Source organism: Oratosquilla oratoria, chromosome 9, assembly GCF_046742065.1.
Source record: "Oratosquilla oratoria isolate Oo_2021 chromosome 9, ASM4674206v1, whole genome shotgun sequence".
Classification (NCBI taxonomy): Eukaryota; Metazoa; Arthropoda; class Malacostraca; order Stomatopoda; family Squillidae; genus Oratosquilla; species Oratosquilla oratoria.
The window spans coordinates 68,728,175-68,751,582 of NC_134785.1; the positions used below are offsets into that span (position 1 = coordinate 68,728,175).

Below are 23,408 nucleotides of genomic sequence, written 5' to 3' on the forward strand. Positions count from 1 at the left end.
CACAATACAACTTTCCTTACATTACCATGGCTCAAAGGAAATTAATCACTTCAGTACAAGTCAAATTCTCACACGCAGCATCAGCTGCCATATGTATGATTCATCACACTACTCGCATTATAAGATAAAGTCACTGCTGTATTACTCGTTCTCTTTTACTCTGAGTAATAATAAACACAGAAAATGTGATCAAACCAGTTCACAGAATCCAGGGGTAATGCATGTACAACTACAAAAAATATATATAATCAAGAAGCTGACCCCGGGATCCTTGTGTACCCACTTGCGCCTCATGATGCCTATAAAGGTGTCATTGTACTGAAGTGGTTAACAAATCTAGGGCATCCAAAGAACAAACTTGTATATGTTTGGAATACTCACTTGGCATGCTGGGGCGAGTGGGCATTGAGGTAGTCGATGGCGGTGGTAAGGGCCGCCAGAAGGTCCTTGCGGCGGAACCCAATGGGCTTCTCCACAACGCGACGCCCCAGACCCAGCTCGGACGGGTACACACGTGACCACGTGAAATGTGAGAAAGGAACCACCTCATATCTGCTCCACAGGATTTGGAAGAGAGAAAGAATTGCTTGTTACAGGGGTTGAGTGGATAAAAATAATTATTTATCTGATAAGGCAGAGTTTAAAGTGAGTGTGTGGACTTTGTATTACTTTTAGTTTTTCAAAATTATTCAAAATTCTACAGGAGTTGCAATACTGGATTTGCAATTACACTAGAAGTGAACCAGGAAGGATGATGCAACATAATTTTTGTAGTCATGAGACAGCTGGTTCAATGACCACAAGAGCAGTAGTTGAGTTTACCCTCTTCTCCCATTTACAAGTCTTTCTGATTTATTTCTGTTTCTTTTGTACACTCACCAAGGTCTGAGGTAGCACATACCCTTCAATTCCCTACAAGAATATATTCATTTTACTGGATAGAGTGAGAAACAAGGATGTGTGGAGGAGAGTGGGAATGGAAAATGAGATGAGAGATCGGGCTGATGAAAGATTATTGGTATAGTTTGAACACATGGAAAGATTGAGCAAAGAAAGATTAGTAAAAGAGGTGTGGAAAGCAGAGGTGGAGGGAGTGAACTTGAGGGGATGACCAAGGATGAGATGGATAGATCATGTGAAGGGGGCATTGAGAAAAAGGGGAAAGTGTGTTGAGCAAGGAAGGTAGAGGGCAGGATATAGGGATTGTGTGTATAGATGATACTATTATGCAAGTAAAGGAGGGGCAGGGGATGGGGGGTTAGGAGGTTCTTATGTGTGAATGATATTTTGATGGATCCTGAAGGGATTTCTCCCCATCTTCTCTTTTTCTGCACAAGGGGACAAAGAGGAGGGGTTGGTGATTAATTAAGTGAAGCATCCTTGCTATGGATGTACTCTATCTTGCTACACTGCTTTGGACCAAGGGTAGTGGGCAGGATACAGAGATGACCCATGATCCATTAGGAACTATGATGAGAGAGAGGAAGGGGTGGTGGAAGGGAGTGGAATGGGTGGGAGTAGGTATGTGCCTTTGAGTTGGCTACCTCCCTGATAGGGAGAAAAAGCTCTTGGTATATATACTAATAATTTTACTCCAATTCTGAGCAGGTGAATCTACATACAACACAAAAGAAGTGAAAGGAGATGTCAGGTACTCCTAATTACTGTATCTAACTGAAATATACAGGAAAGGAGCTACATTTATAGGTTTCCATTTCTTTTTCTTCAGTTATCATACCTGGTTCAGATTTGTGTGTGTTTGAGTGCACACATGCCAGTAATATTTCAAACCCTGTTAGAATTAATGTAGACTCAGGCCCAGACATCTGGTGCTCAGTACAGATTTTCATTCTTGCCCGTTCTGTCATCAAACACTTCCAGGTGCATTGCTTCACTCACACATCAACACTATTACCTGCATTTTCTCAGAGCAAGCCCTTATGCAGCCACCCTCCCTGTTCCAAAAAGCTTTTGCCAGAATTGATCAACTTGCCCCAGTCATGAGTTTTGTAGTCATCCCCTTCATCTCCTCTACTGAAGATTCATGTGGAGATAACCCTGTGAGTATGATTAACATGAGGGAAGTGTGTCATGTAGCACATTCAAGAACTATGTTAGTAACAGGCCTTGACTGTGTCTCATGAAGCAGTCACTGGTTTGACACATCAAGATGCCTCTACAAGTTAGCATTCAGTACTCCACTCACTCGTTGTTAAGCTGGATTCCTTGTGTGACCTCGGACTGTAGTATTTGCTGCTCGATGTACGACGCACACGTCCCATCAATGGCAACTTTCCCAGTGGCGTTGTGCTGCCTCTGGTTCTCCTGCTGCTGCTGATGGGTACTGGAGGCGGCCCCATGAGAGGTGGAGGCTACGGAGGGTGGAGGGGGAACTGCCTGTGCTGGTCCTTGACTACTGCTGCTGCCACTAGCCTCCTCTGAAAACAAATGCAAGAATGATTTGATGACTGGGAGGAACATGCCCCTAACTCCTGATGATTCCATAATGCAAACCATATCTGATTAAATGCACAGAGTTATCAAGTCTTAACCATGTTGGATAAAATTCGTACTCATAGAAATGGCTACTGCTAATGAGTAACATCGCCACCTCTTACTAACAGCTGTCTGGTGTGTTACATGGTTTTATACTGGCTCTCAGTACAGGATCTTATTAACCCATTTTAAAGCGAAACGTGTTCTAAGACAGTCATCATGATAGTATTATTTTACAAGATATGAAATAACAAATGAGTATGGAAGGAGGAGGGTGAGTGGGGGTGGAGCTGAAGGAAATTGCCTGTCAAAAATTAGAATAAATGGCTAAGAATATAAACCGCACCGAAATGGTTATTCAAGATGGGCCTTAAAAGTCCTATTGGTGGTAGTAAAAAAAATAGATAAATAAAATAAATATGTAAATAAATAACGTAATAAAAAATAAAATCGCCTGGCGGCAATAAGAATAAATGTTACATAGAAAAGGCAACATAGGTGTTAATTTCTCTCAATACTTTTGCAGCAAAAGTTACATGTTTGTTATTCAGACTCACCAGTCGTCTAAATTCAGTTGATGCAAATCTGTAGTCTGAAGGTTAGAAAAAAAATATGCAACAAAGACGTTTCGCTTCCAATCAACAGGTAAATTCCATTGCATCGGCATACAAGTTCGAAATAACGAGGGAGGGGAGGGGAGAGGGTGGGGAGGTGTAGCTTTCTTTGACTTTTCGAGGACTCACGTGCTGGTGATGGTGTCAGGTGGCTGAGGCGCGCCTTCAGATGTGCTATCTGAAGGAGGAGGCGTCGTGTCTCCAGGCGGTGTTCCTCTTCGCGGACCTGCAGGAGCCGCAGGTAGGAACCCGCGTCATCCTCGCCTGCGGAAAGGCAAGAGTGCATTAGTGCGGCGTCACTTAAAAACGCTGTGATGAAGTGAATTGAAGAGGGACGGGCGGGGTGGTGGGAAAAGACTGTATTTTTGGGACAGCAATTTAGGGGTAATCACTCCGAAAATGTATTCTAACTGAAATATATATATGTCCACACACACACACACACACTGTATATATATATATATATATATATATATATATATATATATATATATTACACAATGAGAGACTTTAAAAAGGGTCACCTCGTTATCCTTTCTCGAATCTATACCAGAGAAGACACGTGGCAACAGCGTGTTTTTTTTTTCTTTTTTTTCACATTTTCTTTCAGAAGGCTTACAGGAAGGTGGGGGGGAGTAAGGTATGTGTTGGTGGGGATGGGGTTAGGGGGATACAGTGGAAGGGGAGTGGAGGGAGGGAAGGGGGCATGAGAGAGGAAAGCGCGGTCAGAAAATGGCCAGCAAATATATTTTTTCCATCTTTCATTTTTCGTAATACTCCAAAGTAGTTCTTAAACGCTGGCTCCCCGGAAATATACAAACATCACATTTATATAGAAATAAATTCACTGACATGGTATATACGTGAAGACCTGAACAAACTTTGTTTTGTTGAAAAACGAAAAGGTAGAGTATGGTTGCTCTATGCACCGAACACAACCATTGAAAACCTTTTCCTTTCATTCTTCGCTCCCGCCCATCCCCCCCCCCCCTTTTTTTTTTTTTTTTTTTTTTTTTATCCATACTGTGCGTATCTGACCACACAATACAAACATTTCGGCTTTGGGAACCTGGCAGGAGTGATGGTTGGGTCTCTCACAGTAACTTTATAAACTATATATATATATATATATATATATATATATATATATATATATATATATATATATATATATATATATATTTGCTTGCGTTTACCTAATTGTAGTACACAGGGCAAGGAGCAACACTAGAGGTGTGCTTGCGTGCACATGTATTGATGCGCGTGTGCGCGTGATTCACATCATTCCTGTATCACATGTTGGACTCGTGATCGACTGGTACCCTATGGGTAATGCAGTGACCTTACCCACACACACAATTCCTTGCCCACCAGAGTTGGAGTGCCCGCTCGCAATGCATCGAAGCTGATTTTTTTTCAGCCCTGGGCTGAACTCGAACTCGGATTGCTGAATCAGCGGTCGAGAACGGTAAATGTGTTTGTACAATGTGTGTGTGTGTGTGTGTGTGTGTGTGTGTGTGTGTGTGTGTGTGTGTGTGTGCGCGTAAAACGGTGATGCATTTAGGCATATGTTTATTGTCGATTTTCTTGGCACTCTACTTAGAGTTTAGACGTAGACAACCTCCCCAAGAAGTTTATTTCGCTCTTCCATTGCACTGTTCAGGAAGATAAAACTTGTTTTATTTTGTACATAATTCTATTTATATATATATTTTTTTTTACAAGAACAGAACTGCTGGTAAACTACCCTGTAGTCTCCAACTGTCCCATCCTTTGGGTTTTACAACAGTGATGCCAGCTTGTCATCATCACACTAACTTACACATGTTACATATTTGCTGGACTTGTCCGGGGCGATCCGCGACCCCCGGCCCTTCTTTCTTCCAGGGGTGGAATACCCAAAGTCGCCGCTTATATATGAGAGACCCTGGAACCGTTGCACAGTTGCAAGGCTGGCCGCACGTCTTTCTTCTTGTGCGGGTTCCCCATTTATGAAATATCGCCAAATCTTGGTCCATATCAGTGGGTTACATGTATATATCTGTATGTATGTATGTATGTATGTATATATATATATATATATATTTGTGGCTGGGTCAAAGGGGGATTAAGGGAGTTGGTGACTGAGTTGGGAAGGGTATGCGATACGAGAAAGATAAAGATAAATGTGGGTAAAAGTGAGGTGATGATGTGTACAAGGGGAGAGGATGGTAGCGAGTGGAAGTAAGTATTAAAGCAGAGAGGCTGGAGAAAGTGGAGAGTATTAGGTATTTTGGGGTCGCATGTGGCAGGAAAGGGAGGAGTGGAGGTGGAAGTAAATTGTAGACTGAGAGAAGCAAGTGAATACCTTGGGGGATTAAAAAGTGTCATACGAAATAGGCATTTGGGAATGGATAAGAGGAAACAATATAAAGGGGTGATTGTGCTGACGGCACTGCATAGGGCAGAGACCTGGAATTTAAGAGAGGCAGAGAGGAAAAGTTTAAATGTGTTTGGGATGAATTGTTTGAGAAGTATAGTAGGGGTTACAATGTTGGATAGAGTGAGAAACGAGGAGGTGAGGAGGAGAGTGGGGGTGGAAAAGTATATGGTAGATAGGGCTGACGAAAGACTATTGGGATGCTTAGGACAGATGGAAAGAATGAGTGAAGGAAGAGTACTAAAAGAGATGTGGAAGACAGGTGGATGGAGTGAACTTGAGGGAACGACCGAGGATGAAGTGGATGGATGGCGTGAAAGGGGTGTTGAGCAAGAGGGAAATATCTGTTGAGCAAGGGAGAAGACAGGAGATAGATGTAAGTGGAGAATGGCTGTGTATAGATGATACTATGATGCAAGGAAGGGGAAGTTAGAGAGTGGTTATGTATGATAATTATGACGCATCCCGAAGAAATTTCTCCCCGTCTTCTCTCTCTCTCTCTCTCTCTCTCTCTCTCTCTCTTTCTGCACGAGGGGACGGAGAAGGGGTTCGCCGATTAAATGAAGCCGCCTTGCTGTGGATGTGCTGTGTCTTGCTGTATTGTTCTTGACCTAGGGCAGTGGGCGGGATACAGGGATGACTGTCATCCATGAGGAGCTAAGATGAGAGGGAGGAAAGGGTGGTGGATGGGAGTGGATACTTGACTTTTGACTTGGCTACATCCCTTGTAAGGGGGAATGAATTATATATATATATATATATATATATATATATATATATATATATATATATATATATATATATATATATATATATATATTCAAATATCCCGTGCTAAGGTATTTGCCCGTCCTAGAGTATTCCCCTGTACTGGAGGATTTACAAATATTGGCGTATTGACTGCATAGATTACATTCAATCAATACTTGAAGAATTTTAGCACTATCTCAACGGACCATAATTATAAAACTCTTTTGAAGATAAGAGACAAATCTCCACTCATAGAATAATGAAACAGTTTTTGTTAACTTTCCTTACTAGTGTTCTTCTTAAACATCTACTGCACCAATACTAAGACACTAATTCTTCTTGTCTTGTGCTCTTGGGGCCGAAGATAAAAATAATGCCACCGTGAAAGGACTAGGGATTCCCTGTCTGCATTTCTCCGCGACAGAGCGCGCGCGCACACACACACACAGACACACACTATGTAATACACGAAAGCACTCTGGTTCGGTTGCTTCTATTCAAGGTGATTTTTCTAGAACACAAACACACACATATCCTCTATGTATTTCTGCATTGACGATGTAATACACGAACACACTCTGTTTCGGTTGTTTCTATTCAAAGTGGTTAACCTTGCATTTCTAAAACACATACACATACGCACACGCACACATACACACCCTCTATGTGTTTTTACAATGACGATGTAATACACGAAAACAATCTGCTTCGGCTGTTTCTATTCAAAGTGGTTAACCTTCCATATCTAGAACACAAACACGCACACATACACACCCACCCTGCTATGTATTTCTGCATTGACGATGTAATACACGAAAGCACTCTGCTTTGGTTGCTTCTATTCGAAGTGGTTAACCTTCCATATCTAGAACACACCCACAAACTCTTTAACTATGTATTTCTCCACTGACGGTGTAATACACGAAAAAACTGCTTCGGTTGCTTCTATTCAAAGTGGTTAACTTTCCAAATTTTCTAGAACACACCCACACCCACACATACACCATTGTGTCATGAACACGTCCAGACTACGTTGACGGTCAGAGGGGGAGGGGGGAGGGGAGTGGGCAACAAGGGGCTGGCGCCACCGTCTTGCAGCACCTCTTTTTGCGCGAGAACCTGCGAACTCTCACGCGGCAACACGTACCCACCACCGCCCGTGGAAGTTGTTTTCCGGTGCTCATGCGCGCCAGAGTCAAAGGTGGGAACTACATGATTTTCATAGCTGCGGCGACGCCGTCTCTCCTAGATTTTACACATACATGCGTACATACATATATACATTCAGTATTTACACACACACACACACTCACTCACACAGTGGGCTATGGTGTAAACCATGCATTGTACCAGTGTAGGTTCGAGTCCTGACCACGTACTGAACTTACTCATTTGAGAATAAACTTACGTACACGCACACACACACACACACACACACACACACACACACACACACACACACATATATATATATATATATATATATATATATTTATATATATATAGATATGTATATATATATATATATATATATATATAACATATTCAGCCAGCCATCGCGGCAGTCTAGAACCCGGGCCATCGATCATACGAAGCCCGTCTCTATTGTACCAGCAAAGGGTATGACAGGATTCGAACCTCATACGACCTTGCGTGCAGGAAGCGAAGTGACTGCCAACAATATATTATTATTATTATTGTTATTATTATAATTATTATTGTTATTATTATTATTACTAAATTATTATTATTATTATTATTATTATTAAATTATTATTATTATTATCATTATTATTATTATTATATTATTATCATTATTATTGTTATTATTATTATTATTGTTATTATTATAATTATTATTGTTATTATTATTATTAATAATAATAATAATAATAATAATAATAATGATAATGATAATAAAAATGATAATAATAACAGCAACAACATTCATATGAGAACTACTGCAGACAGAAAGATATTATGTGCTCAATACAAAAATGTACATATCCACACTTCTGGCATGTTTTGGGTCAGATTTCAATGTCCGCCAGAGCACATATCACGTGTACACGTGGCGTACGGTTTTCGTGCGTGATACGTAACGACCTGGACCTGTAACGAATGACTACGAGCGTGCCTACACTATATCATAAGTGTAATAAGCAGCACACGCTTTATATATAGTACAAACACCCGGCAGTGGCTCGAGATTGTCAACAACAGTGGTTCTTGAACCTTGGGTCGCGACCCAAGTTGGGTCACGACCCAAAGTTGTGTCGCCAATCCATTTGAACGGGTCACCAAGGATTTGTGGACTTATTATTTTCTCAATATTCCTATTTAAAACATTATCAAAGCATTAAATTTTGATTGTAGAATTCATAAGTCATTATTATCTATGGGCAAGTGAAACTGTTTCTCTTACATGTTTTTACAGACACAAGTATTTCATAATCTAAATAAAAGTGTTTACGAAGTTAAGGGTAACCATGGTCGATCTGGACAGGATTTTGGGTTGCAGCCAAAAAAGGATAAGAACCGCTGGCCTACAAGAATAGAAGCGCTGGTAAACTACAACCCATAACAAGAACAGCAACACAGTTTAATGTTAAAACGTTATCATATCAATTACATGCACATTTTCTCTCGCATGCAGTGTCAAGTAAATGTGGTACAAGGGGACAGAGGAAATTCTTGTACACTAGAATAGATATATTGCTTTCTCCAATTTGAAACACAATAAAGGTGGGTAATTACTTTGCCTGGTTGCATGGGGTCCCCCCACTTTTAATTTAGATAATAGGTGTTTGTATTAATTTCATTTCTAATTGCAGAAAACATCTGTCTGCATAAGGTTACCATCTATTTTTGTGACCAGGTGTGTGTGTATACGCACACTCACACAGCCTCGTGGCACATTGGTTAGAGTTTTCGCCTGCCACTACAGTGGTCCGGGTTCGAATCCCGCCCAGGGGGTGAAATAATTTCATTATCGCTGCGCTGCGGGTTGTTACTCCAACTCTCGTGGGCGGGGAGTCGGGTGTGTGCGTGTAAGGTCACATTAACCTATAGATCGGTCATACGAGCTCTGAGCTGTCATCCGAGAGGTTAATAACTGTCAATCACGAGTCCAACACGTGATCCAAGGCAATGGTGAATCACACACTCACATACACCGCACATCTGTCATCGAATGCGCACCAATGGAGGACCTCCGACCTTATCGTCACTGATAAGGTTCAGCACACCCGGTCACTGACACTGCGAGTGGTTATCACAAGGGAAAGATTGCCACCAACAACAACGCCCCCTGCACATTATGTACCTATATCAGACGAGTTCTAAAAAAAAAAATGTATATTGCCAGCGTACCTCTGTATCACAGCTAACTTAATAAACCGTTTATTATTATATCTATTACCTTACGTAACACAACACGCGAAAATCAAATACACTGAAAATCGCTGGGGGGTATGAAAGACGTAGTCTAAAAGTTTTCGTCTATTAATACATCTTAAAACATCGTATTCCCTGAAAATGTCTTAACAGACGAAAACGTTTGGACTATGGCTATCTTTTCCCCGGTGGTTTTCAACACACACACACACACACACACACACACACACACACACACACACACACACACAGTTAAGTGCCTCGTCAGGCTGCATCTTTAAGAAGAATATACCATATGATATACATGTATAATTTATTCAAATTTAATTATATTTAATTTGGTTTTATTTTATATCGGATGATGACGCAAACAAGCCCTATGACGTCACCGTGACGTCATCGTGTGAGTCACTCACCTTGCAGGTGTTGGGAGAGTCGGCAATGCTGGACGAGCAGAAGCGTGAGGGACGTCGCCGTCACCAACGCCAAGGCCAGCCGACCTCCAGGACGCACCCGCATATCACGTCACGCATCACGCCGTCTGCAAAGAAGAAGAACACGTCATCAGGTACAGCTGTGACACACACACATGCAAAATGAACAAACAGAACAAAGTGAACAGAGAGAACACAGGATATTTCTTGGAAGGAAGGAGAATGGGAACATTAAAGAGGAGAGAAGTGACTAGTGGAGTCCCTCTGGAGTCAGGCTTGGCACCAGTTATATTTACTGTAAGCAAAGAGGAACACGTCATTAGATCTCGCCGTGCAACACACGTGCAGAATATACATACACATGCAAAGGGTCAAATGATACATTAACTTTTCAGGTCGGCTGTATCACACCTGGGGTCCCTCAAGGGGAAGAAGATAATTAGCTTCGAGCAGGTTGATGTACACATCCGACTCGGAACGTGAGAACGCTGCAGGCATACTCCTCCCTTCCCTACCACCCCTCTATCTTGCTTCCAGCTGCTCAAGCCGCATTTTTTCCAGCACCACGTGTTGGAAATTTGGCGGGAAAAATAATAATATATTCACGTTTGTACCAAGTATTTGGATTCTCGCTGACAGAACGGGTTAGAGCGTCGCTACTTGCGGCGGAGGTCGAGGTGACGGCAATTCGATCCCTGCCGCTAGTGAGTTGGACCAAGGGTATGGTTCATGAAATACTATGGTACAAAGTCCTCTGTAAGGGGCACCGTTCTAGCCTCTTGATAGGGAGAGTTTCGCGACATTACACCAGATCATCACCAAGTATTTGTATTCTCAGCATGAGTATGCGTGCGTACACAAACACAGACACAGCAGAGCTACGAAGCCCAACATCTGTTCCTGTTACTGGATTGAGTACAAATTCAACAACTCAGAACTGGAATAAGACTACGGGTAAATCAAATGCCCTCTTTCGGTTTAGTTTCCAGGTCACGCTAGGTCGGGTCACCCTATCTTCGCTGGAAAGGTGATGTACGTAAGATACCTTAAAAGTAAGCTGTCACTTCAACTAGCGCTGAAAGGCAAATAGGGTTTCAAGGGTTTAGCACAGTCCTTCAAGATGTTTATCAAATACGCAAACACGTATAAATGCATAAACACGCGCGCACACACACACACACACACACACACACACACACACACACACACCTCGGCTCGAAGCTACAGTAGTACCGCTCTCGAGCGCTAAATCAGTGATCCGAGTTCGAGTCCCGGCATTGTTACACTACGAGCCGGCACTTCAACTATGGTGGGTAATGAACTGGGTATAAGTGTAAGGTCACAGTATTATCAATAGATCGGGCCATATATGAGTTATAGGCTCTCATCTGGGAGGGTAACAGCTGTCGATCACGAGTCCAACACATAATTCAAAGCCGAGGTGAATCACGCACACAAGGGACAGGAAAATTGTCTAAGTCACGAGGAAAATCCATCAAAGCCAAGGAAAAAAATATCAGATATATTTCCGGTCAGTTGACTTCATGCCAGTGTCTATAACCAGTGAAAATCTGGAAATATTACTGAAAGGAGAGAAGACATAGTATCTATAAACATCAGTCAAATAATAATATTAATAATGTGGAAAATCTTCATTATTACTATGACAAAGTTACCAGAACTTTTCAATGGAAAGATAGATAGGTGGAACGAGTATTCCTGGTTCTTAAGAGAGCCTCTGAAGGTGCCTCATAAAATACTAAAGTGAATTAAAATTAGAGGAATTTGAGTAGAATATGAGGCAAACCACCGTAGTGGATGGGGGTATTTCTTGGGAGGGGAGAAAATGGGAATAACAATCAAAGTGGAGAGAAGTGACTAGTGGAGTCCCACAGGAATCAGAGTTGGAGCCAGTTATGTTTACTGCATGGGTAATGACCCGGCAGATACGGTACCCAGCTACGTGAATGTTTATGTAGATACTCATGAACTACAAATGAGAATACTAGGTGAAGCATTAACAGTAAATCTGCAAACAGATCTTGACTGTGAGAAGTTAGAGTAAAAAATGGCAAATGTAATCTCATTCCAGCAAATGTGATGTCATGTTGTTACGAGGAAAAAATACTAAAGAATCACAGTGTCACAAATTTGGAGACAGAACTATAACAAACCCCACTAATATCTATCACATAGTTAATCTAGAACCCACATGTACGACGGCGCAAACATGGCGAAGACAAAGAACATAAGACATGGCCTGAAATATGAAGCAGTGGTGTGGAGCCTAAAGAAAAAGTACGTTAACAAGCTTGGCGAAACCAATAAGGGATAACAAAATTAACATTAAAAAGGACATGGAAGCGAAAAAGATGAAAAAAAAGGAAAAAGAGTAAATGGAATTTCTTCCCCTATGAAACTGTGGCGAAGCTTGCGAGCAAAGCTCACTGATGCTTCAGAGCTCAGGAAGTTAACCTGTCCTACGGGTTATGGGGCAGGATGATAGCCAATGAAGTCGCAAAAGTGAGGTATCTAGTGCACCCTCTGGCAAACCTCTTCATATATAAGTGAAGAAGGAGGACCACATATATATATATATATATATATATATATATATATATATATATATATATATATATATATATATATATATATATATATATGTTGATACATTCTGACAGGTTGATGTACAAGACTCCTGTGTTTCCTATTCCGCTTACATCATATATATATATATATATATATATATATATATATATATATATATATATATATATATATATGTATATATATATATATATATATATATATATATATATATACATATATATATATATATATATATATATATATATATATATATATATATATATATATATAAAATCAGCCATCCTGATTCCAGTGCTGAAGAAAGGCGTCTTTCAAAACATTCCATGACTCACACGATTGCGCCAACCTCTGCCACGTTACTCCTACTCCTACAAACTTCTCTATCTCGTATCTCCACCTTCTGTCTAGTCTCCCTCTTGCACGCTTCCCATCTCGCGGCATCCATTCAGTAACACACTTGCTCCTTCGCTCATCATTTGTTCACGCTAACTTACCTACCCAATTCCATTTCCTCTCTTTTATCGCCTTATCTTTTACTCCAGCCTGCCCTCTCGCCTAACTTGCTCTTTTTCGGTCTCTCAGCATTATTTCCACCACTGATCTCTCCATTCTTCTATGTGCACTCCTTAGCTTTGTCTTTGTCGCGTTCGTCAGTTTCCATGTCTCAAACCCGCTGGCAGAATGCACTGATTGTAAACTATGCGTTTCAAACAAAGGTAGACAGCCTTTCTTGATCTTATTATACTTACCAAACATTTTCCAATTGTACTAGCCTTTTTATTTCATTATCATGATGTTTAGTCACTCTCACCATCTGACCTAAATAATCATACTCTTTAACTTCTTCAAGACTCTCACCACCAATTATAGACTCTTTACTTTGAGCTTTCGTGTTCAAATTTACTTTGGCTTTACTCTTATTCATTTTTAAACCTACTTTGAGACTTTCCTTGTTCATATCACTCAGCATATCATGCAAGTCCACTGCTCTTTCTGTACATACATATACCAAAGGCTTTTTTCCCCTTAAAAGGAAGATAGCCGAAAAACAAAGGCATAAAACCCACTCCCATCCATTCCATACCCACATATTCCACTACCATTCAACCTCTTTCTGAAATAAGAACAATGTCATCCGCAAATCTTAGGTGGTTAAAATATTCACCATTGTTCTTCAAACCTTTCTCTTCCCAGCTCAACCTTTTGAAAATCTCTTCCAAGGAAGCTGTGAATAATTTGAGTGAAATTGCATCGCCTTGGCGTACTCCTTTCTCGATCTTTATGTAGTTGAATTACAACCGTATTTTTCGGATATTTTTTCTAGAACCCTTATGATCTGTTCGTTTGCACCCTGCTTGCGTAGCAAGTTTAATATTATTTATCCTACCAAGCCAAAGGCCTTCTTGTAATCTACAAAAGCTAAACAAAGAAGTATATTGTATTCTGTCGTTTTCTCGATTACTTGATACATCGCCTAGAGTCGAATATCCGCTTTTAAAGCCTGCCTGTTCTCTTTGTTGATTTCTATCTAAAACTTGACTTAGTCTGTTTGTAAGGATTTTTGAGAATATTTTATATACATTTGATGGCAAACTAATCGGTCGGTAGTCACTAAAGTATTTCTGGTCTCCTTTTTTTATGAAGCAAAACCACTATAGCATTACATCATGATTCAGGAACCCTTCCTTGAAGTAAGCAGTGGATGTACAACTGAGTTGACTTACAATGAACTTTTTCCCCTGCGTCTTTCAGAAGATCTATCTATATACCATCTTTCCCAGGTGCTTTTCCTCGTTTCATATTCTTCAGAGCAAACTCTACTTCTCCATTTGTAACTTCTGGTACTCTAACAACGTCTACAGATTAATTTACTGACTACTACATTCCTTGAAGAGGAAAGCTCTTGATAACAAATTTCTACTCTTTTTGCCATTCTGTCTCTGCATTTAATGATTTCTCCATTTCTACCTTCCTAATATTTGCTGCCTTACTAAAGCTTGTCTGCGTTCGGTTTAAGTCCTTAGCTTGGCTTCGTATCAGTTTCCGTATATGCTTTCCTTCGACCTCCTTGCCAGTCTCGACTGTTATGGTATGGAATTAAAGTGAAAATTAATGCGGTTGAAAATATATTCATATCAAATAATTTCGACTATCGTCCCCGGATTTGAACCGGGCTCGTGAAATCACAAAGCCATAGCTTCTACCAACTGAGCTTTGTGATTTCACGAGCCCGGTTTGAATCCGGGGACGACAGTCGTAATTATTTGATCGACATCACCGTCACTGGTGATTCTATTCACATATGAATATATATATATATATATATATATATATATATACATATATATATATATATGCTAATAAGAACACGGGTACGTGTGTTCACTTATGCAAAGTAGACCACTTGGAAAAAGAAACGAACGAAGCAGAGCGCTTTCGTATATTACATCTTCAGTGCAACAAGTACAAGTACAAGTACTTGTTGCACTGAAGATGTAATATACGAAAGCGCTCTGCTTCGTTAGTTTCTTTTTCCAAGTGGTCTACTTTGCATATATATATATATATTTAAGATTATTTTAGACAAATGAGAGATATATATATATATATATATATATATATATATATTTATATATATATGATACGTCATAACAATCAACGGCATTCATGATAGCCACAAGTCGCACGGAGGCCGAACAAAACCAAGGCTGAGGAGCAGACGTGACGTGGTCGAATTCACCACAGGGAGGAGACCAATAGCTGATCACGTGGCTGCTGGCGCTTCCTCCTCCTCCTCCACCTCGCGGGACAGCTCCATCTACTATGAAACATAATCACAGTCGAAATTGTAAGAAGACCCCTGTTGTTTTACCTGAGTTATCTACAGCACAGACCTCTCTCTCGCTCGTGTTGGGTGATACACAGTGACCTCCCCGCACTGCTACCAAATACGCGCTTGGGCCGCCACTCGACGCTCGATCTGGAAGGAGCCTTGAGCGTTCGGTTGCCAAATGTTTCTGGTATATTTTTTTTTTTTTTTTTTTTTTTATATATTTTTTTTTTTTATTTTTTGCGTTACTCATCACCTTAACAAGGCAAAGGGTTAAACTCTCACGGTTATTCTTAGTGGACTGAGTTCTGCCTCATAACCATTTGATATTTTGTCTTTCCAATTTTTTTTCATTGTTGGTTCTGTGTACGTTCATGTCACCTTTCCTACCCTGTGCAACAAGTAAGGAGGTACCGAAGCACTGGCGCCAGACGATTTTATTCAGTTGTGCTTCACTCCCGCACCAGGAAGGGGAAGCCCTCGTTGCTTTATTCCGGGCAAAACGGGGCGATTTTAATCAGTTTTGGTGGAGCGCCTACGGGGACAAAGGCGTCCATCCTGTGCACATGTCCACGCCACTACGCAAGTGCATAAATAACACTGAATGCACACAACCACCCGTTTTTCTAAAGGATCTTACAATTTATACACGCGCTTGGGCACACACACACACACACACACACACACACACACACACACACACACACACACACACACCTCGTGGCGCAATGGTTAGAGTTCACGCCTGCCACTACGGAGGTCCGGGTTCGAATCCCGCCCAGGGCTGAAATAGTTTCAGTATCGCTGCGCTGTGGGCTGTTACTCCAACTCTCGTGGGCGGGGAATTGGGTATGTGTGTGGGTGTGAGGTCACAGTAGTACCCATAGTATGGTCATACGAGCTCTGAGCTCTCATCCGGGAGGTTAATAACTGTCGATCACGCGTCCAACACGTGATCCAAGACAATGGTGAATAATAATAATAATAATAATAATAATAATAATGATAATAATAATAATGATAATGATAATAAAAAACACGGGTTCTTTGTCATAACCTGCCATTACGGCTGAAGTGTGGGGCATTATATTATCTAAGTTGCGGGGGGCGGTACTCTTGTCGTAATTTACCGAAAAGTACATGTACACACACACATATATAGACATATACATACATACATACATATGTATATATATATATATATATATATATATATATATATATATATATATATATATATATATAGGCAATGGATAGCAAAAAAGGGGTCTTGATGTAATAATCAGTAACAATCTGCCTACTCTATCAGGCGCCATTTCCGGCACATCCCTGTGAGGCACAAACCCACTGCGCGGGCCTCTCCTTCCTGGTTGCTCCGAGGCTCTGCGTGCACGTTGGCTCCGCTGGTGGCGTTAACCACGGGGAGAGGGGGAGGGAGTGGGAGTGGGGGAGGGAGTGGGAGTGGGAGGGAAGGGTAACCTCAAAGGAACCAGGTGTATTTCTTCGTCAAAGAAAACAATCGTCCAGGACTGATGTCGCAAGGTTTTTATTCGTGGGTGATTCTCGTCCATATTCTGGGTCTCATTGTTTTCGTACCAGTCTCAAGTTTACCGAAAGATTATTTTATGTTTCTTTCGTACACAGTTCGAGTTTTATTGAAAGATAATTTTATGCTGGGGCGTTGGAAAGAGTGGACGAGTTACTATCCGGAGACATCCGAGAGTTGTTTGGAGTGGGAAGGGTGTCTACATGGGAGCTTGCTCGGAGAGACCGTGAAGGGGACTGGCACCGGTGTGTGGATGAAGCAACGTGCCCCCTGGCGTATGCCCCCAATGGTTGATATACATATATATATATATATATATATATATATATATATATATATATATATATATATATATATATATATATATATATATATATATATAAATGCTATATAGAAACTACGCAGTTATATCTCTGTTGAACATTTAACATATTTCTATAAATGGTTGCTTCCTTGTATCAAAAAATATTTTCTATACGAAATCAATACCGCTACAATAAGTATTTGCATTAATATTCATTTCTAAAATTCATTATTTAATTGTCTGTTTACGTACGTCAAGGAAGCTCGCTGGTGGAACGGGTTAGGCCGCCGTTACTTGCGGCGAAGGTCAAGGGGATGGTGGTTCGAACCCTGACACAAACGGCGAAGTTAAACTATGGTCATGGTTCATTTGATTACACGCTACAAAGTCCTCTCGATGGGGGGGGGGGGTTGTGGCGTTAAACTGTATCATCATTGACCTATGTCTACTTATCTACTTAATTATCTATTAGTCTACTTAAGTATTTATCTATGTATATTTACTTATCTATTTATCAATACATCTATACATTTATTTGTTTAATTATTTATATATCTATTTGTCTAGCATATTTTTTGAGCAATCAAAAGATAGCATTCGGAACGAGGTGAAGATGGAGACCTAAGTCTCAACTGGATCCAAAACGGTCGAGACCCCACGTTCAAACCGAAGCCCCTTCCAAGCACCCTTATATAACCCTGGCGTTACCCAGGACCAAAATATATAAAGTCCGAAATAGGGGGAGGTAGGGTGGGGAAGTGGGGGGAGTGGGGGGAAATTGAAGGAGGGGTGTAGAACATGTTCATCTTTCCATCCATTGAAGTCATGCCCTCAGAAGGAACATTTCAGTTCAGTTGGACCTGGTGGAAACTGTTTTCCCTTATGTGGGTCTCCGCTATCGACGAATTAGTTACTTTGGCCATGTCCTCTTCCCGGGACACTTGAGATATTTTGGTGTAGGAGAGTCCCTTGCGTCCCCTTCGTCTTGCTTCGTACCTCCAGAGTCTGGTCTCCGTATTCATATGGTTGATTTTTGTATCCTAAAGATGTCTGAATAGTAAAAAACGTTCGGCATTCCGTCACTTCAAGTCCTGTAGCTTTTTCTGAGGAAGTTTTTGTTGGAGAACACACCACCTGAGGACGAAGGGCGGTTGTAGTACGTTTCACTCGGTGGAGGAATTTCAATTGGAGACGAAAAATACAACCTCAGAGTCTTTGTACCTGAAAAGACACCAACGAGCGAAACGTTCTTCGTTTCATAAAGACTTTGTCCTCAAAGGGTGTTTCCTCTGTCAAAACAGTCGGTGGTTGCCATCTTTAACCAAGGTTTTGTTTTGGAGTAGACAGAAACCAATTCTACGTGATGTCTATGGCTGACCCAGCTTGCATCGTTAACTGCTGGTAAGATTCCTCTTTCGTTTTAGGGGTGTTTATCACATGTCAGGTTCCCTCCATGGCACAATGAACTACGCGGTGTTGGTACCACAAACACCACAAACACCTGCACCACATTATACATGTACTATAGGGTACTACAGTGTGCCAAAGACGCGAGAACGCGGGTTGGTCACAATGTGGAAAATGACGTCACACCCCAGATGGCGCCCTTACCATTTCAGCGAAGAGTGATGCAACAGGATCGGTCCCGAAGAACTTCCTGGTCGTGCCGAGCACCCAACGAACTGGTTTCGAGAACTCCTGAAATCGCGGCTGTATGGTAGGGGAAGGGGGTGGAGGTCAACAAACGGCGATAGATGGAACGGGAAGTCTCTAGACACTGCCTCGAGCACTTGCACAAGGACGCCTTTTTTCTCCTTTATATTAGGAAGGCCAGACTACAGGCGGGGATGAAAGGGTATCACGGGTGATCTGTGCGGGAGTTGGCGGTGAGGCAAAGAAGGAAGAAAAAAGAAAAAAAAAAACACTGCTGCTTAGAGAACTCTCCGAGAACGGTGACTTGGCCACTCCGGCTTGTGTATATCTCATTGGTATTGCGGCCAGATCCCTCGCCACCCATGGAGCCCCACCCCCACCCCCACCACCACTGCCACTACCGCTCTCAGCCGGCAGCCCATTTGTCCGCCCTTGGAACGTACACATCTTTTGCGAGGAATTTATCAAGCACGCGGAATGTTCAAAGGACTCGCTGAAGAAAACGGAAATAAAAGGAAGGGTGAAAGAAATAAAGAAATGAAGAAAGACACGGAGAAATGCACGAGGGATGAAATAAAGGGAGAGAGAAACAAACAAAATCACAGAAAAAACGAAAAGGAATGTTTCTTTGACTTTACTGTGGAATACAAGGCATAACTCAGTGGCGAAGTGCAATATAGTCACTTGTAACAATGTTAACATCGATACCGTGATACCACCACATGTCTGAATAAAATCACATGCAGACAAGCCTTACTCCTCTTCCCCCCCCCCACACGAGGGGAGGGGGTTCACCATGGGTGGGGAGCGAATAATATCACTCGACGTTAGCCAGAATAAAACGAGGCATTAATAGTTACGAAAGGGTTTGAAATCATGAACATATGAGTTGTAGTCTCTGTCTCGACGCTCTGAGAAGTGTGTACCTTGGTTCGACCAGGCTGGGTGGATGGGGGCGTTCTGGTTAGCATGACTGACTGAAGGCCCCAGGACAGCCCAGGGCAGGAACTAGGAAGCAAAGAGTACCCTGGATCTAGGAACAACTAGGAAGTATGACCACGCAAAACCAGGTGATGCAACGAGTGCCCAGAACTGGGGGGATGGAGGACAGGGTTGTAACCCTTCATACCTGGGGCAATCATGCCAGGGAACCCGGAACCCAACGAGAATGTTATTAATGCCTTTATGGGCAACGAGGGTGGAGTCGTCCGTGTTTGTTGTAAAGGTGGATTAGCAAATTCGAGGCTGTATATTCTATTTCTTTGTGTGTGTGTGTGTGTGTGTGTGTGTGTGTGTGTGTGTGTGTGTGTGTGTGTGTGTGTGTGTGTGTGTGTGTGTGTGTGCGTGTGTGCTCACCTACGAAAATAAAACCTCTTTTTTATCTAGCTTCAGTTTCAATCTTGATTTGTTTCGAAATCTTTTTTCTTAAGACCCTCTTTCCATTGGCTGCATGGTGAAGCAACCAACCAGGCGCCAATCATTACACTTCAATTCCGAGCCTGTGGGTTTACGTCATCGCCGCGAGAAGAAAACGATTAAGATTGCTGGGCGTACACAGTTCACGTGCTCCAACGCGCGTGTAATCAACTACACGATACAGAACGAGACACTCATCCGACCTCAAAGGTGGGCAACCTTTTTAAGTGTGGGTGCCAAAACCATCCAAATCTTTGGTACAAAATCTTCCTGTGTGTCAACAGAGTAACATAAATGACAGGCCTACTTACGAGTATGGTGACCCCCCCCTCCAATAGTCAAACAAAAGAAGTTAGAGATCTATTAGTTATTTCTTTTTTAAGGTGAGCTCTGGGCACGCGTGCCAAGGGTTCCCCACCCCTGTCCTACAGTACCATGTACTCCTTCCTCCGAACATCTTGGCGTCTCCATGTCATCTGCGGCGCCAGACTGTCCAATGGGATAGAAACGCTGGTAAACTACGGTCCATGTTATCCATCTATTCTGAAATTACTTATGCTGAACCTCTAGGAATACAGTCTACCCATAAACCAATTACCCTATACGGGGAAGTGAAGAACACGTCCTTTGGTTCGTTTAGCGTAGTTTCTTTTGTCTTTTATGACCTCCGCTCGTTGGGTGTGTCTGTATATGAATCTCTTCCCCACCTCACTCTCTCCCTCTCTCTCTCTCTCTCCCTAACCCTCTCCCTCTCTCTCTCTCAGGGTTCCTTCACCTAAACTGACTTTTTTTTCTTCTGTGCTGACTTTTCTCACGTTTTCGTCACGCGCCATTTACTGGCATCGAACTCCCTCCCTCCCTCCCTCACCACCTCCACTTCTCCCATTTTTGTCAGGGGGTATCTAATCTCGCCAGATCCTGCTGCAACATCGGCAGCCGAGTCATCGTCCGGTATTTTCCTCCGTTGTTCTACGTCGTCCGCAAATGCCATTAGCTCTCTTGGCGCAGTGAAGCTCTCCCACACCACACGAAAAGAATCTAATTAATTGTTGCCTCTAGCTTCAGTGGGAAACCCTCAGCCCCGCAGTGTCTGGCAACGGTCCTCGGAACCTCACACTGACCTAAGAATCTTTGGATTGTTGTCCGAGTTGTATTGGCGTGGAACTTTCTATGTCACTGGCTAAAGTGACGGGGAAAGGAGATCAGTCACCGGTTGTCAACTCTCCAAATATGAAAAAAAAAAAAAAAAAATGAAGTTGATAGAAAGAGGTCTTGAGCCCACTCTAGAGACCATGTGCCAGCCCCTCAAGGCTGCACCTCCTGATGGAGACGAAGACGGTTAAAGACGGGTTTAGAAAATGGGCAGCTCTCAGTCCAACTTGCAGGACCACCACGTGCAATCAGGTGCCCTTCTGTCTTTTGAATAAAACTAGTAAATATCCTAATAAACGAGTTAAGTGAGATACCCTGTGTCCTTTCAGTTTCTAGTTTCAATGTCGATCTTCTCGGTGGCACCTTGTCAAAAGCCTTTCACAGATCTAAACAGACCACGTCCATCCATCCAAAATTGATGGCAAATGAGAAAATTTTACAAAGTGGTTGCATTTCAATTTACAAATGTAGAGAATTGAAAAAAACTCCATAACTGTTGTTCAGTAAATGTCAAACAGCGTAAATTGTACATATTTAAATAAAAAATGAGAGACGATCTTGAGTTCCTTGACAAAATATATCAAACCATATCTAAAATGGGACAATAGCAAAATAAATGAATAAATAAATAAAATAAATAATTAAAATAAATACATGAATAAAAATAAACATACCTCATTTCTTTACCGTACTATTCACAGTAATCTTAGGGGTTGATAGCATGATGGTGAAGAAAATAAAAGATTGATGTTTATGAGAACTGAATGAGGAGACAACACGAACACCAGACTGTCGCGCAAGAGCGACCGCAAATCAAACACACAGCGTGTCGTCATAGGTCAGTGACCAATGTCCATATATGGTCATAGGCGTGCAGAAGAGGCGCGTTCTCAATTTACCCGTTCTTTCATCGACCTTGCACGTAACACGGGGAAAACAATTGCATATGTACAAGTTGTGTGTATCAATATAACACAGGAAAAAGGGGCTGGGTGGATGAGCGGGGGAGTTGATAATCCCCCCTGTCCCACCCTCCTCCCCAATGGAAGAGGTCTCCAAATAACTTTCAGGATCTCTTTTTTTTTATTACAAAGAAAGTGCCAAAAGCTCTGGAGATGGAAGGGAGAATGGGAGGAGACAGATCTAGAAAGAGAGATCCAGAGAGATCTAGAGAGATCAAGAGAGAGAGAGAGAGACCAAGAGAGAGAGAGAGAGAGAGAGAGAGAGACCAAGAGAGAGAGAGAGATAGAGATAGATAGATAGATAGAGAGAGAGAGAGAGAGAGAGAGAAAGAGAGAGAGAACTTGGTCACACACAGCCATGATATCTGTTCCAGGCTGGCAATTGAAGTCCGAATTTGGACCACTCTGGCAACTTGTAACTGCAGCCTGTGAGGGAAGTTTCCCCATTCTGAAGCTGACTAAAACCTCTCTGCTCAAAACAGATTTGGCATTTTGGCCTTGTGGCGTCGGCGGCCGAGTCTGAATTAATGGACAAAATCGATATAAACGATTTCGTCGATGACATCGTCGAAATGAAAGAACGACGGAAGGAAATATGAACACGAAAAAAAGTTGTTCTGCCCGGAGTTTAAAACGAGTTAAACAAACAAATAAATAAGATGCTTAACAAATTTAATGTTTCTTGCGAGTGTTTATACTTTAATCTGTCTTGTTTTGGCAGCATGAGAAGACTACTGTATCTCTAAATATGCAATTTACAAAAAAAAAAAAAAAAAAAAAGCAGTCTCACTGAGCACAAATGGTGAACATAACAACAGCTACAAAC

The 23,408-nt window shown here is 41.7% G+C and overlaps 1 protein-coding gene across 3 annotated transcripts in view; it reads right to left on the minus strand.

Annotated features, from left to right (window-relative positions):
• The window catches only part of LOC143028533 (chondroitin sulfate N-acetylgalactosaminyltransferase 1-like), a 492,873-nt gene that overhangs the window by 19,311 nt on the left and 450,154 nt on the right, over nt 1-23,408 (minus strand). For all 3 annotated transcript variants that reach the window (XM_076190790.1, XM_076190789.1, XM_076190791.1), the window contains 4 exons: nt 10,092-10,216; nt 3,240-3,374; nt 2,207-2,438; nt 382-552 (listed from right to left, as the gene is read on the minus strand). In XM_076190790.1, the coding sequence (XP_076046905.1) occupies nt 382-552; nt 2,207-2,438; nt 3,240-3,374; nt 10,092-10,194 (641 nt within the window). In that variant the 5' untranslated portion in view covers nt 10,195-10,216. The remainder of the gene's footprint in view (nt 1-381; nt 553-2,206; nt 2,439-3,239; nt 3,375-10,091; nt 10,217-23,408) is intronic.